The following is a 15,250-nucleotide window of genomic DNA, read 5'->3' on the forward strand; positions in this document are numbered from 1 at the left end:
AATAGAAAAGTAACTAAACTATTTTTTTAAAAATTCCATACAGCACTTAGCAGTGTCCAGTACAGTCAAAACCAGATTTTCAGTCAGCACAAAATGTTTACTGCTCTCAATGGAATTTCTCTGAATTCTCCTGCTAAGAGTTAGATTGCCAAGCTGAATGTCTGGCAAGAGTATTTACTGTATCAATGCATGACAATACTGTTGTTAAATAAGTATGTAGCTGAGCTGTTGTATCTGACTTTGACAATGGAACAAATACATGTATTCTTCCTTTCTACATAATGCTGTAGAAACACCGAAAACTACTCATAATGAAGATGCTACAAATTTACATGTGTGGACAACACCATCTGGGAAAAACCAGAACAGAACAATAGTGCCTGTTACAACATAAAATATTAATGATTTTTTCCATTGACTACAGCAGTATCTGGAAAAAAGATGCCACAAGCACGTATTTAGCTAAAACAAATATGTAATGTGATTTCTGATACACAGATAAAGAAAAATCAGTGAAAAAGCAATTTGGGAAATCAAGAGGATAAATCAAAGCATTTCAGTGATGACAAGGATACAGAAGCAACTATGACCTGGAAAAAACTCTGCATTATAATTTCAGGGAAAAATGGGGAATTAATATCTCTGCAGACATGGATTTATAAACACAACAAACATGAAAAAAATTACAGTCCTGCTGTGCTGCAGGGAAATTAAGAAAAGTATTTTTACCTCAGCTACTTCAAACTTTAGCTGGAAATCTGTCATATTTTTCAAAGATTCTTGTTTGCGTAGGGTTTTTCGCCTTGTACTGACAGCTTGCTTGAGGCAATCAGATGGGACTTCAAAAAATGGCACATCTTCCACAGGACTGCTTAGTGCATCATAAAATTCTTCTTCTGATTCTAAGGATTAATGCACAATAACATTACCTATGCAATTTCCACAGCCAATATTTTACAGTATTATGACCTAGAATTTTTACATCTGCATCTATAAAAGCTTAAACATACAAGTTGTCTAGCTGACAAGTAACAACAATAAAATCTGGTTTTCTTAACCATCTCAACTCCTGCCTCCATAACTTTACACCACACCTACAGCTGCCTCCACCATGTTATCATAAACTTCAGATCTCCTTAGCTAATTCCTTCCATCAGCATTCTCTTACTTTTGGCTTCACAAAAGACCGCACAAATGATGTTTTGTCTTGTCTTTGGTATCACTTAATAGCTTAACTTGTTTGTTGGTCAGACTGCTGTTGACAGTACATCTTTGCCTCAGTATCAGGCACACTACTTGGGATTTCTCCCTGCTGTAGACCTCCCATTTCAGAGAGACTCCTAAGAACTATCAAGCCTTTAATCTAGTGTAAATTAGTGCAAAATATAACCGAGACGAATAGATTGCACTATCTTGTGAAGACTTTCTCCTTCACCTAAACCCCACAAACACTGCAGTATAAGGTAACTCTTGAAGAAATATCCCTCTAAAAAAACTCAACAAATTACACAAAGTATTTTGTAATGCTTAAAAGCAGCCCTGAGTTTTTGGAGAGTGAAGATAGAGAATTAACATAAATCAATTTAAAGGACCGTATAGCTGTATATATAATATAGATTAAAAATCAGACTTGATTCAAATCTAAATCTACCTATTACTTTCTCAAATTACTTGCTGCCATCATGCATTCTCATTTCAGCTAAATTTTTAAGAACTGAAAGACATTTCCACTCTACCTCTGGACACTTAAAGGAACTCATATAAAAACATACGAAGATGCACAAATACCTATTTTTACACATACTGCATACATGCTGAATTTAAAGCTATTAAATAGACATAATAACTTTGCTGATAGTTTTGATAGTATTTGCTAACCACAGAAATCATTAACTTGAGAAAGGAGTAGTAGTCTGGTTCTCTGTTTCTCCAGAATCAGAAGAAGCATCACAAACACGACTGACAGTGAAATAACACTGATTTATTTGATTGTTTTTCTAATGTAACTACTAGATGAAATGTTATGATCTAGCTAAGCTGTTTTGAACAGCAAGGCAGTATTGAACACAACTGCTTCTCTCACAGCCAATCCTCTGCTTTATCCAGTAGAAATCAAAGTGTTTGTTTATAAAAACACAGCAGTTTCTAATGGTCATAATTTCATCATTTAAATAAATCCACCGAAATAGGAGAGAAAATCTTCACCATAATAAAATAATTAAAACCATCATCAGAGGACTAAGTACGTGCTACAGCTAAAAAATTTCCTACTACCTCAGATTCCCTGAATAGAGATTTGCAATAATATGGACCCTGACAAAAATAAACCCACCATACCAAACACAATTTTCCTGCAATACGCTCAGAATGGGAACAACAAAAACCAGCACACAGAATTTTGTCCCTATGATAAAATACTCAAGTAGTTTGTACAGTATCAACTATAAGGTAAACAGAATATAACACTACTCAGCCCTCAAGAACTTGAAACAAAGCCCCATATTCTTGCTTACAGCAAGAAAAATAAATTAATTCAACAAACTCAAAAACTTCTCAACTTGACCAACTTCTTAAACAAGACTTTAAAATAGATTATATTACCTGACTCAGCAACTGAATGAAGATCCAAAACAGGATACGCACCTTGAGATAAATGTGGTGCTGTAAGCACAGGGGACACTATAGCCTGAAACAGGAGACACCATAAAAATTTTTCTTGTATTTATTGGTCATGCTATTGCATGCATATATGCTGCATCCAAATTTTACAACTTAGGGAAACTTCGCTTAAGTGCAAATCAATCAAGTTAAACACTTACATTACTAAAATTATAAGTGTGGGCAGAAATGAGGCCTAAAATAGGAAGAAGCAGCTATTGCACTTGCATCTAACTAGAGAGAATACACTAGGAAACACAGTGAAGAGGCTCAAGTATTCAACTTTGCAGACCAAATGATGGTCAGAAATGGCACGTTATATGAAAAATCATAGAAGACAAAACTTAGTCCCTCAAAAAGCTACAAAACAGCAACTTCAGAGAACAATAAAGATCAACGGTTCTTTACACAAGTGCCAGGTGCAGAAAAAAGAGATACACAAAACATTAGAGCAGACAGGACTGCTTTGTATTTCATAGAGTCATAGAAACATTTGGGTTAGAAAAGATCCTTCCGATCACCAGTCCAACTGTAAACCTAGTACTGCTAGACACATGGTTTAGAGGTGAACTTAAATGCCACATCTACAGGTCTTTTAAATAGCTGCAGGGAAGGTGACTCATCCACTCAGCAGCCTGGTCCAATGTTTGATAATAGTTCTGAGGAAAACTTTCCCTAATATCCCATCTAAACATCCTCTGGAGCAATCTGAGGCCATTTACTCCTGGCACTTTTTCCCTGGGAGAAAAGACCAACACCTCAGTCTTTCCTGCAGTGAGGAACCCAAAACTTAGCAGAGCTGTTGCTGATATAGGACAGGATGCCCTCGGCCTTCTTGGCCACTTGGGCACACACTGGCTCATGTTCAGCCACCTCTTAACCAGCATCTCCACCTCATTATCTGCTGGACAGCCTTCCAGCCACTCTGTCCTCAGCCTGTAGCACTGCTTGGGATTGTTGTGACCCAAGTGCAGGACCTGGCACTTTGTTTTATTGAACTGCACTGCTTCAGATGTTAGGGGGAAAAAAACAACTAGTAAAATACTGAGAAGAGGCCTCACTGCAGTCTTCATCTTTCTCACAAGAGGAAGCAAAGGGGCAGATACTGACCTCTTCTCTCTGGTAACCAGTGACAGGATCGAGGGCACAGCATGAAGGGGGGTCAGGGAGGTTTACACCAGGAAAAGGTCCCCTCCCAAGAAAGTGATTGAGCACTAGAACAGGCTCCCCAGGGAAGTGTCACAGCACTAGCATGACAGAGTTCAAGAAGCATTCAGACAGTGCTCTCAGGTCCATGGTGTGACTCCTAGGGATTGTCCTGTGCAGAGTCAGGAGTTGGACTTTGATAATCCTTGTGAGTCCTTTCCAGGTCAGGATAATCTATGATTCTGAGCCTTCAATTGTGAAATGCAGTAATGCACAACCCATAGTAACTCAAAATATGTGAAATGCCACTAAGAGAGCACTCTAGAACAGGAAACCTCCACTCCATATGGTGTCATATGTGATAGGATTAAATTCTCTTAGTAAAGGTATCCAAATGATTTATTTATCATCAAGCAAGCAGAAAGCAATCTCAGCAGTCTGAGCTTGTAAGGAATTTTCACCCACAAGTTCCACATGCATATGTATTATACGTGTGCCTTGCACACAGTATTAAAGTAAGAGAAGAACTCTGTGCCCTGTCTTCTTGAGTGTCTTTGGCTCTGGACTGCACAGTTGACAGCAGTTCTTTCCTTGCACCACCACACTTCACCCTCTCCTTATTACTGCACCTTTCAATGTTCAGGCTCAGACAATTATTCATAAAATTACAGTATCAAATCTAGACATCATGGCAACAAGAAACACTCATCTTGAACATTGTTTCCAAGGCTACATTTTTCATCTTACTCTCAAACATTCCCACACCTCTCTTGGTCTCCAGCCTAAGTAATCTGACTTTACTGAATATATTCATGTCTACAAGTAATAAATAGACAAAGTATTTAAGAGTCTTGTAACTGTGAAAGTGTCTCATCTGTAACACTTCCACATTCTAAGAAAACAAGGAGAAAAAACTGAAATTTGACCTCATAGTACCAAATCATGAAATCTAGCCTTATAGACTGAAGTGTCATCTTGGACTAAAATACTGAGCACAAAAATGTAGAAGGATCTGTTCCAAAATGTCTCCCGTTTTCACAGCTCAGTAACACTTCCTCCACTAACTCAGAATGTAAAGAAGAAAACAGTCCTCTGAAAAATGATTTAATATCCACATTTTCAGTTCAGAAATTATGTGATGCTAACAATGTTCAGAAGAATTACAGCTGTAAGGATGAAAGCATGGGAGTATACCTGCCACCATCAAAGAAAAAAGAACACCCAAATTATTAATTTAATACCAGCACTTAAAGCCTGTCAAAATCAAGTTCTGAAGTAAATGGAATTTTGAGCAGACAGGTTTAAGTGTAAATGAATTCCCATATAATGGAAATATATTTATATGTGGACACAGTCTTTCCTCACCTCATCTAGTGTGTATCACAACTAATGTACAGGTATAACTAACTACTTCAAGGTCACTTAAAATATTTCAGAGATACAGAATTCAGCTGTTACATAAGTGTAGTCAGTGTTATAAAGCACAGAACAATCATCTTATAAATGCAGATTCTATTTATGTAAAGTCCCAATATCTACCCTTAAAAAAAATTAGTCCGTGATTAGTTCCACAAAACAGCAGAGACTAAGGCAGCTTTTGGCTGAGTATATCATTAGTATATGAAGAATGAAAGAAGTCAGAATTAGCTAAAATTTTAATAGCACTACTAAAGAGATGGCAAGAACCACACGAAGAAAAAGTCTTCACTCTCCATATATTTTTAATAGGTATGCATGTCTAATTGTTGCATTTACTGTTAATAAATATTATACTAAGATAACCCACAGAAAATACCAAACTGTGGCAACAGCTTTTTAGAATAGTGCAGAATAATTTGTACAGAATGGAAAGATAATTATCAAATAATCTAAAAAAAACCCAAATACAAAGATGACCACAAGTACTGAAGAACCAAGTGCATGAGTTACTAAATAACAGATTGTTAGAAGTATTTACAAATGACAGAAAAATGGAGAGCCAAATTTTGTCTTTGACTTTTTAGATTTCACGTATATTCTAATGTTAGCACTGCTTTATATATAAAACATGGCCAGATCACAGAGACCGGTCATGTAAAAAAATAGCAACTATGAGTTTATTTCCTAATTTTGTTAAGATCAGCTCAATAGGTGAAATATATTTTTCAGGAATAATAAAAAGGAGACGAACTTCTGTTCTGAAGAAGGTATAAAACGGTGACCCAAGCCATTTTTGCCAAGGAGAGGGAGTGGTGAAAGAGCAAGAACCACTCTCCAAACGCCTAATTGTTACAAGCACAAGGAAGAATTTCCACCCCTGAGTTATGCTGTGTAATGAACTTAAAATGGGAAAAGCACTGAGGTCAGGGAAAAAAACCTGCTTTTTTTGGGAGGCAGGCATTGTTTATAAAACAAATAGCGAGTAGTTTTTGTTTTGCTTTTGAAACTATCATCTAACATCAAGTATTAACTGAACTTAAAAAATTCCAGCATTTTAATGTTTTCTTCACTACACAAAACAGCTGAACCCAAATTCCACAGCACTACAATACATGCATAAATTTGAAGGCACAATTAAACTAATCCTCAACAAAACTGAATATGTTTGTTAATCAAGATCATTATGAACTACAAATTGCCATAGTAGTAAAACTCTAAGGGGCCCTATTTTAAATCCAAACACTGGACACCTATTTCATAATTATTGGCTAAAGTTCATAATAAACTAACTACATAGCAAGAAAATTTTCTACAGCTTTAGAGAATGAGCTAACTTTTTCAAGAGGCACTACGTCAATGCTTGTTCATCACTTTCTTGTGCACCTTTCAAAACTGGAATGTTAATATCAAGAAGGTATTTTTCTGATAATTTTTAATAAAATCTCTTTCAAAAACCTTACCTCGGTCATTTTTGGAGGAGAACTGGTAGCAGGCACACTTTCTGGCTTAGGAATGCTATCAATTAGCTCCAAGATACTTGTCACCTTCTGGTCTGATATTTGAATAGAAAGTAAAGGCAACTGTCCTGACAGTTTGAACCTGTTTTGTAAAGAACCAAAGGCAAAAGTTCAACAGTTAAAACAAGCAATCTTAAAATTATTTCAAATCAAACTTCACATTATTTTTCTTCTGAAAAACACATAAGTATTCTTGGTCAGAACATTTAGAACATTCTTCATCTAACCATTACACCTGGTGTGTATATATAAATATGCATATATATATATATATATATATATATATGCAACCCTTCTGTTGCACACAGAAAAGTTATTGATGAGCAAATACCCACTTAGTAATATAATTTTTATTTCCTTTTGCTACAAAGTTTTGTGGATCAGGACTACAAATAGTACTAATAACCACTCCTGGTTAGGTTACCTAAGACATATTTTCCTTATAGTCAGAAATTGCTCCCTCTTGTTCATGCATTTAATTTAATTACTTACAATAAATCACATAACTGAGCTTTTGCACAGCCTTTTACAGAGGAGGAGGTGGAGGGCTTTTTTGCATATGAAAGTTTAGGGCTCAAAACATAAAAAAAGAATACAAAATACTTCCTAGAACTCGTGTATAGTTAAGCAGACTACAGCAGTAGTCTAAATCTTTAACAAAGGAACAAACATATAGCATTACTGGGTAAAAAAGAATAAAACAACCATCTTTAAAAATAAAAACAGTAAAACATACTTTAAGTGTATTTTAATAGGACTAGGCAAAAAAATTAAGTGGAATCCCGTCAAACATACACACTGAATTTTTAAAGACTTAAAACACAATTAAGTTTCTCATACAAGTGAGTGTAATAGAAGTAAGCACAAAATTTACTCAAAGAACATACTGTGCTTTAATTACAATTTCTAGTTAGAAGAGACAAAGAGGTCTGTTCAACAGGTAACAGGCAGCACGAGATGCTTAATGTGTTTAAGGAACAAGACAAGCTACTTCCTTCCACTTTTGATGTGCTTAACTCACATCTTAGTCTTCAAAATGACATAAAATGTAAGTCTGAAGAAGATGTGAGAACCAAAAGCTCCGTATTTTCAATCCATCTCAGCTAACATTGATACCTTGAGAGCATCTGAAAAAACAGCTTAAGGAAGCACAAAATTGTATATGTTAAACTACAACAGTAGCTAGTTTCCTTCAGTTTATGAATTTCTTCACACCCTTAAACTTACAGGATTAATTCTCAACTACTATTCTTATTCTTAACTCCAGTTCTATAAGAGAGAGATTTAGACTCTCTTTTTTTTTCCCCCTTTTGTTCTTTTATTATTACGAAGAGGGTTAAGGTAGACGTGTAACTACCAGGTTTGAAGGACCTCGCTCTCTACTGTGCTCCTCAGCTGTTGGAGAAACAATAGCAATTAAATATAAAATAGCAATTCTCACTTTTATTGCATTTAAACCTCTCTAGAAAATTTTGTGTACATTGTTAAGATAGGTTTGATGAGTGTTTGTACAACAGATAGCCCATATGGTTAGAAGGAAGGCATTCAGCTGATATAAAGCAGAAAACTGCAAATAATCTGGGCTCTCAACACTGCTCTTTAAATGAAAGCTTTTAAGGTTTGGAAAACCTCTGTATGGAGAATCAATTACACCCCATTTGCAGAGACTGAGGCACAGAGAAGCTACATGCTTCAATTGATGAGGAAATCTGTGCAGGAGCTTTCTTCAAGTTCAGTCTGGTTGTGTTTAGAGAGAAAGAAATGTTCAAATTAAAGCTGCAAATAGGTATATTCCTTCACTTTGGAATTTTTATTGTGTTTATAATGAATGCTACTATATAGGATGCTCTTAACATTGCTATCCTAATACTTTCTTCATACACCTTCAAAAACCATATGTCAGACTCTCAGACACCTCCTCCAGAAAATGGAGGAACCACATAACAACATAAAACAAATATTAAAAAAATATAAAACCTTACACAGGCCATAAAACTACAGAATTGTATTAGTGCTTCCAAATGTGAAGTAACAAAAACTGTAAGAAGCATCCTATTACCAGAAATGAAAGAAATACAGATATTCATATCCAACCAGAATTAAAGCCCATTTAACAGATTAGGAAATATGAATGGATGAAAACATGGATGAACAGTGAATGTCCTTTGATACAGTAGTGATTAACAAAATTACATAAATTAGTATTCTCCTCAAGGCACCAATATAGATATGTGCCTTTCTAAACAAAGTCAGGACAAAGACTAGTAAATTCATTATTGTTTTGAACAACAAAATCACAAGGAATTCAAATGAGTTCAATGGTCACTGAAAGATATACAGTCAAAGAATCAAAAAATAGAGATACCAAATCATCTGCTTTTCTGATGATTAAAGGTAAAACAGGGGCCACCCAAACTAAGAAACTCATTTGTAAAAACCTACTTTACAAATTACTACTTGCTACTTTAATCAACAATTCTGGTACTACATTTTGCTGTGAAATTAACATCTTTCCATGCATTTTTCTCCACAGAACTATGCTGTTCTATGCAGACAGTTCCAAATATTTATTTTAAAAACGCTGGAAAATATAAAACAGTTTACATGACAGTATACTTATAAAAACTGAACTATAAAGGAATAGATACATTTACACTAAAAATACATTTTTATATATACATAACTGATACTAAAATTTACAGTTTAGGGGATTCTTGCTGACACAAAAGCTACAGCAAACCTTTATCATTCATGCCCAATGTGATCTAGAGAAAAATTAGGTAAGAATTTTCCAGAATCAGTTTGGACACATTAATTGCCAAAACACACTTGTGGCCACGACAGTTAGGCAGGTAGTATTGCAATACTGCAACATGTGTACTCATTTAGAGAAGATGCTCCTTAATCCAGGTTTTACCTGTGTAATTTTTGAGAGACATGAATTACAAATCTACATTAAAGTTATGTCATCCTGTTATATGACCATAGAAATGAAATCTCACTTCCTAACATAAAAAGATTCCTGTGAATTGAATTCTCCTTATCTGACCTTCTTCACCAACAGAGAAAAAGTAAGGAGAGAAAACACTAAGATGTTTTATATTATCAAAATTCAGAACATGGTCTCCCAGGTTTCCAGAAGGTGGCAGCATTATACCATGGAATCACCGATAGTTATTACCAGTACTGACTATTTTCTTCTGATTGGTACAACTTCCATAACCAACAAGATTTTGCTAAACAACCCTGAAGTGCAAACTCAAGGCACTAAGAGCTGTTTCTTGGAGAAGTGACTCATAACAGGTAAAGTAACTAGAGAAATACCCCAAGTCAAAGGAGAGGGAGTATGACAGCACATCAATTTTCTAAGTATTTTTTGGTATTTACAGAAGTGACTTTTAGTCAAGATTTTTAGCTCCTTGGTATTTTCAATGAGAAATGAAATGTAGCTATTAGGAAGACTGAATTAGAAGAGGCAACAGTATCTTTAATAAAAATCTTTAAATATGTTGAACATACTACTATAACATTCTATTGCCTTTTCAGTATCTAAAAAATTATTTTAATTTATTTTCTATTTTTCTAGAAAAATGTATTTTACTTCCAAGATTTACATAGCCAAGACAAAAGTGCACAGGTATGACTAGATCCTTATTTTTTTCTCTTTTTCCCCTCAAAAAGAGTCATTTACCATAAAATTTCAAACTTGGGAAAAATGCATACCTGGGCATTCTTGCATCTGTAACAACCATAGCCCTGCTAAATTCCAGCTTCACATCCAAGGGCTGCAAGATACACTGACATGAATTTTTCAGCTTCCGAGCTTCTCGCCAGTTCTCATCTAGAAGAGCAGAGAAAACCTACTTTAAACATTTTAAGAGATTCCTTCTCAGTACACATCACAGAATTCAAGTATCTGATATTAGTATATATTGCTAAAAATTCAGGTGCCCCAATCTCTTCTACAGCTCTATCAACAGATGTATTTATACATGATCTGAACTTCAGACATACAAGACTAATTCTCCTATTCTCATCTACACAGCTACCCCATCCATGAGGTGGACTTCTAAGGACCCAATTCTTAATACGCATGGTACTGGGAGTTTAGGCTCTGGATTCTCCCATGGAACCAAAGAATTAAGAATTAAATGCTTAAGACTTCTCTGATTATGACTGACTATGTTGCTAGTTCCCAAATACTGAAGTATTTGATACCTTATTGAAGTAAATTGACTCCGATTCTTGAAAAAGTTTGATTCTCATCTTTTCTTTACCCTCAAAAAATGATCGAACCTACAACTACTTGTGGATTCTGCTTTAAATCTGCAGAAAAGGTAGTGAAGGAAAATACCATAAACAAAGTAATTACAGTTTTACATTTATTATGCAAAAAATCAAATGAGATGTATGCAATAAAAGGAAGCTATTATAAATTTGCTAACATTGGAATTGAAGTTCTAAAGGTATGTTTTAGAAATTAGTAACATTTTCATAGTACTGAATTTAGAACACTTACTTTAGAAGAAGTGCATTCCAAAAGATTCATCACTGCTTCAGCTAAAAATATTAGGCACAACAAACATCACATTATATTTAGTCATATAAAGAAAGATTACTTTCATGAATACTTACCGTGTTTGCTGTACAGTAACTGCATACTACTGAGCTGGACATCAAAACTGTCATATGCTCTTGACATTATATCTTCAATAGAGGTTTGTCCTACTTTGATTTCTGATAAATCAGAACGACTTTTGCTTCTCATCTTAAAACAAGTAAAAAAAAAAAAAAAAAAAAAAGGCATAAATCAATTTCAGAAATACTCAAAACCTCAAAGCACTAATTCTAAAAATACTTGTTCCTACCACAACTTATTCAGTCCTTACTATAGGTCACAGAGTCTTACAACTATCACAGCACAGCAAATACCTGAAATTCCTAGCCTGCACCAAAACAAAAACCAGAGTATTAGCACTACTTCTTCCTCAAAGTAACAAGTAAAAAGTGAATTAAAATATACTATATATTCTGTACATAATAATTTTCTTCAATAAATGGCTTAAACTACAAAGTACAAAGTCTCAAACACTTTGCAATCAGTAGAATAATAGTTCAGAATTTTTATATATAGAATATTATAGCATTAAACAACTCAGATACATGAAATTTATTTCTGAACCCTGTCAAATTTAGCTGCAACACATTCAGAATCAGAATCATTAGGTTGGAAGAGACCTCCAGGATCATCAAGTCCAACCCAAACCTAACCTCAACTAAACATGGCACCAAGCGCCAGACCTAGTCTTTTTTTAAACACATCCAGAGATGGTGAATCCATCACCTCCCCAGGGAGAGAGGAGAAGATGATTTGGACTGTTCATCATCAATGTTTTTCCTTTAATATCAGTCAATATGCCTTTGATTCAGCTTTGGGACATCCATAGTTCTTTGGTATTTCACGTTTGTATGTGCCCTCTCTGATGAAATGTGTCTGCTCTCATCCTTATATGTCTACTAATTTTGGACTCATATTTGCTTCTGTCAAACCCAGGTAATATTCAAAAGAACTGAAAAAGGTTTAAAAACTAGCATCTAAGACAAAGCATTTATTTTTCAGTACTGCTGGACTGTAAGTCCATTGTAACTTTTATGTTAAAAATAACTTGGAGATGCAAATTCAGAATGACTAAATTAATAATCCTATTTATCTACTGAGACAGTTTAAATTTTACATGCCGTTTTTCCTTCTGGTGCTTGATCTTTTCCAGTATACAACTGCAGGAAAAAGACTATTTGTTTTGTGTTAAGCATAGTCATTCAACAAATGACCCACCTCTCACTTAAGCATGTTACTCAAAGTGAATACAGAATTACTAATCATCCTGAGAGGAAACTGAATTTTCTCTTATGGTATTTCTAATTTCTATTATATCAGAGGAACCAATCTAGAAGTCACACTCACTACAAAAAATTCCTCATCCAGCACAGGAAAAAGATCTCACAGACACACTGAAGTCCGATTCTGACGTGTATTCTTCCATGTAATTATTCCAAGAGTAATCTTTTATGGGTCAAAAAGGAAATGGCCTATTAGATCCAGGAGGCTGTCTCAAGCCCACAAACAACTACAAAATGCCAACTCTACAAATTGCCTACACATGACCAACATTCAGAAGAGCTGAAATGAGGTGAAATTACTTGTCACCCAAGTAACTCAGATTTACAACTAGATCACATAATTTTTAGTATCTACAGAGCAATCTTCTTCATTAATTCTATTTTCTGAAGCTATCCAACACATTCTTTTTAAATGTGACCTATTGCATGGACCTGCACTTGGACTAGGGCAGCCCCTGTTACCAAAGCATGGCACCACCACAACTGATGCACCTGATCAGATCTCTGGTGGGAACATGCTGCCACCCAGGTGCCAGGCTGCAGGATTTGCCCAACTCTTATGCCAACACCAGACAGAAGCAGTGAGCACACCTGTGAGAGGGGTGCCCAGGCCAAGAATCCCTCTGCTTAGTGACATAGCTCAGGGAGAAGGGCAGCAAGTCAAGCTGATTGACAGCCATCTGAATGTGAGGCAGTGAGCACCCAGGTGACCAAAAGCACCAGTATGGCCAGCAGAACAAGGCAAGGGATTGACCCCCTGTACTTGGCACTGGTGAGGGTGCACCTTGAATACTATACTTTATTTGGGCATCCTCACAGCAACAGAGACACTGGGGTGATGGAACATGTGCAGAGGAGGGCAACAGAGCTGGGTTGGAGCACAAGTCCTGTGAGGAGTAACCAAGGGAGTTGGAATTCCTTTCCTCCTTGGAAAAAAGGAGGCAGAGCGGGGGTCTTACCTTAAAACTACCCAAAAGGAGTCTGTTGCTCTTGAAGATTTAGGTGGGGAGCTAGTTTCTTACCCCAAGAAACAAGCAACTGAACATGCAAAAACAGCCTCAAGTTGTACCAGGGATGGTTTAGAATGGATATTAGGAAAAAATTATTCATTGAAAGGGTTACCAAGCACTGGAGCAGGCTAGCAAGACATGGTTGAATCACTGTCCCCAGAGGAATTTAGAAGCCATGTAGACATGGCACTTAGGGTCATAATTTAATGGTGGACTTGGCAGTACTGGGTAAACGGCTGGACTCAAAGATCCTAAAGGTCTTTTCCAATCCAAGTTATTCTGCATTTCTGTGACCAATATAGGCTGCTGACAATGGGATTGAGAGTTGCTCTATGGAGTAGGGCCTGGGAGTGGATGAAAAGCTGGATGACACCTGGCAACATGCACTTGCAGCCCAGGAAGCCAAACATTCTGGGCTGCATCCAAAGCAGTGTGGCCAGCAGGGGATTCTGCCTCTCTACCCTGCTCCTCACCTCCTATACTACTCTATAGTACCACAGAGTACTATAATCTGTGGGAGCAGGTCCAGTGAAGGGCCAGAAAGTTGATCAGAGGGACAGAACACATCTTCTCTAAGAAGAAAGCAGAGAGAGTTGGTGTTGTTCAGCCTGAAGAAGACAAGGCTCTGGGGAGACTTTTCAGCAGCTTTCAGTATTGAAAGTGGGGCACAGAGAAAGATAATAACAGATCTACCAGGACCTGTTCTGACAAGTCAAGGGATAACACTTTAAAACTAAGAGTAGATACAGACTAGATATAAGGAATTTTAATACAATGAGAGTGGCAAGACACTCGCTTGAGTTGCCCAGAGAGGAGGTGGATGCCCACCCCGGGAACATTCAAGGTCAGGATGGAAAAGTGGCTGAGGAACCTGACCTAGTTAAAGATGTCTCTGCTCATTGCAGGGAGGTTAAACTCAATGTACTTTAAAGTTCTCTTCCAAGCCAAACCATTCTATAATTCTAACTGAAATCACATGTTCACGAAGTAATTATGTGGAAATTACATAGAAAACTAAATACCTTCAGAAAGATTTAAAGATTTGAAATAAATTTTTACTAAAAAACAGACAGCAATCTAAACAGACAGTAAGTTGCAGAATCAATCTTAACCAGAGTACAAGTGAAAAAAAAGTAAACTGCCTGTACACATGTAAGACATTTATCCTGAAGAATAGAAGTTCATCAGTAAGAAGATTGCTAATAATACGGACAAAGCCTCTTCTATTTTATTTCAAAGTCAATTTCTATTTTATAGTGATAAATTATAATTTTACATACAGCATACAAGGGAAAAGTCAAAAAGATAACTCATTATCTCAAAAATACCTCTAATTTTATCCAAATTATCTTAAAAGTTGCCAGTATGTTTACTTTTCTCATTTTAAAGTAAATTGAGAGATTAAAGGGTAAATAATAATAATATGAAAAATAGAAATACCATTTATTCATGTAAGAAAGAAGTTCACTATTTTATATAGTAAGGCAATGTAAAAAATTATTAGACATTTCCCATGTAACAGTCCAAAGTATCAAGAATAGTTTCATACTAGGGAAGGAGTATTTTCTTGCAATTCTTTTGCATTGAATAAATCCACTG

General features: G+C 35.9%; 1 protein-coding gene across 1 annotated transcript in view; it reads right to left on the reverse strand.

Annotated features, from left to right (window-relative positions):
* Positions 1–15,250, reverse strand: part of VPS13A (vacuolar protein sorting 13 homolog A) — a 106,785-nt gene that overhangs the window by 64,141 nt on the left and 27,394 nt on the right. The window contains exons 21-25 of the mRNA XM_066339086.1: positions 11,376–11,508; positions 10,464–10,581; positions 6,684–6,822; positions 2,602–2,686; positions 730–902 (exon numbers count right to left, since the gene is read on the reverse strand). Coding sequence (XP_066195183.1) covers positions 730–902; positions 2,602–2,686; positions 6,684–6,822; positions 10,464–10,581; positions 11,376–11,508 — 648 coding nt within the window. The remainder of the gene's footprint in view (positions 1–729; positions 903–2,601; positions 2,687–6,683; positions 6,823–10,463; positions 10,582–11,375; positions 11,509–15,250) is intronic.

This window comes from Sylvia atricapilla, chromosome Z (assembly GCF_009819655.1).
Source record: "Sylvia atricapilla isolate bSylAtr1 chromosome Z, bSylAtr1.pri, whole genome shotgun sequence".
NCBI classification, from domain to species: Eukaryota; Metazoa; Chordata; class Aves; order Passeriformes; family Sylviidae; genus Sylvia; species Sylvia atricapilla.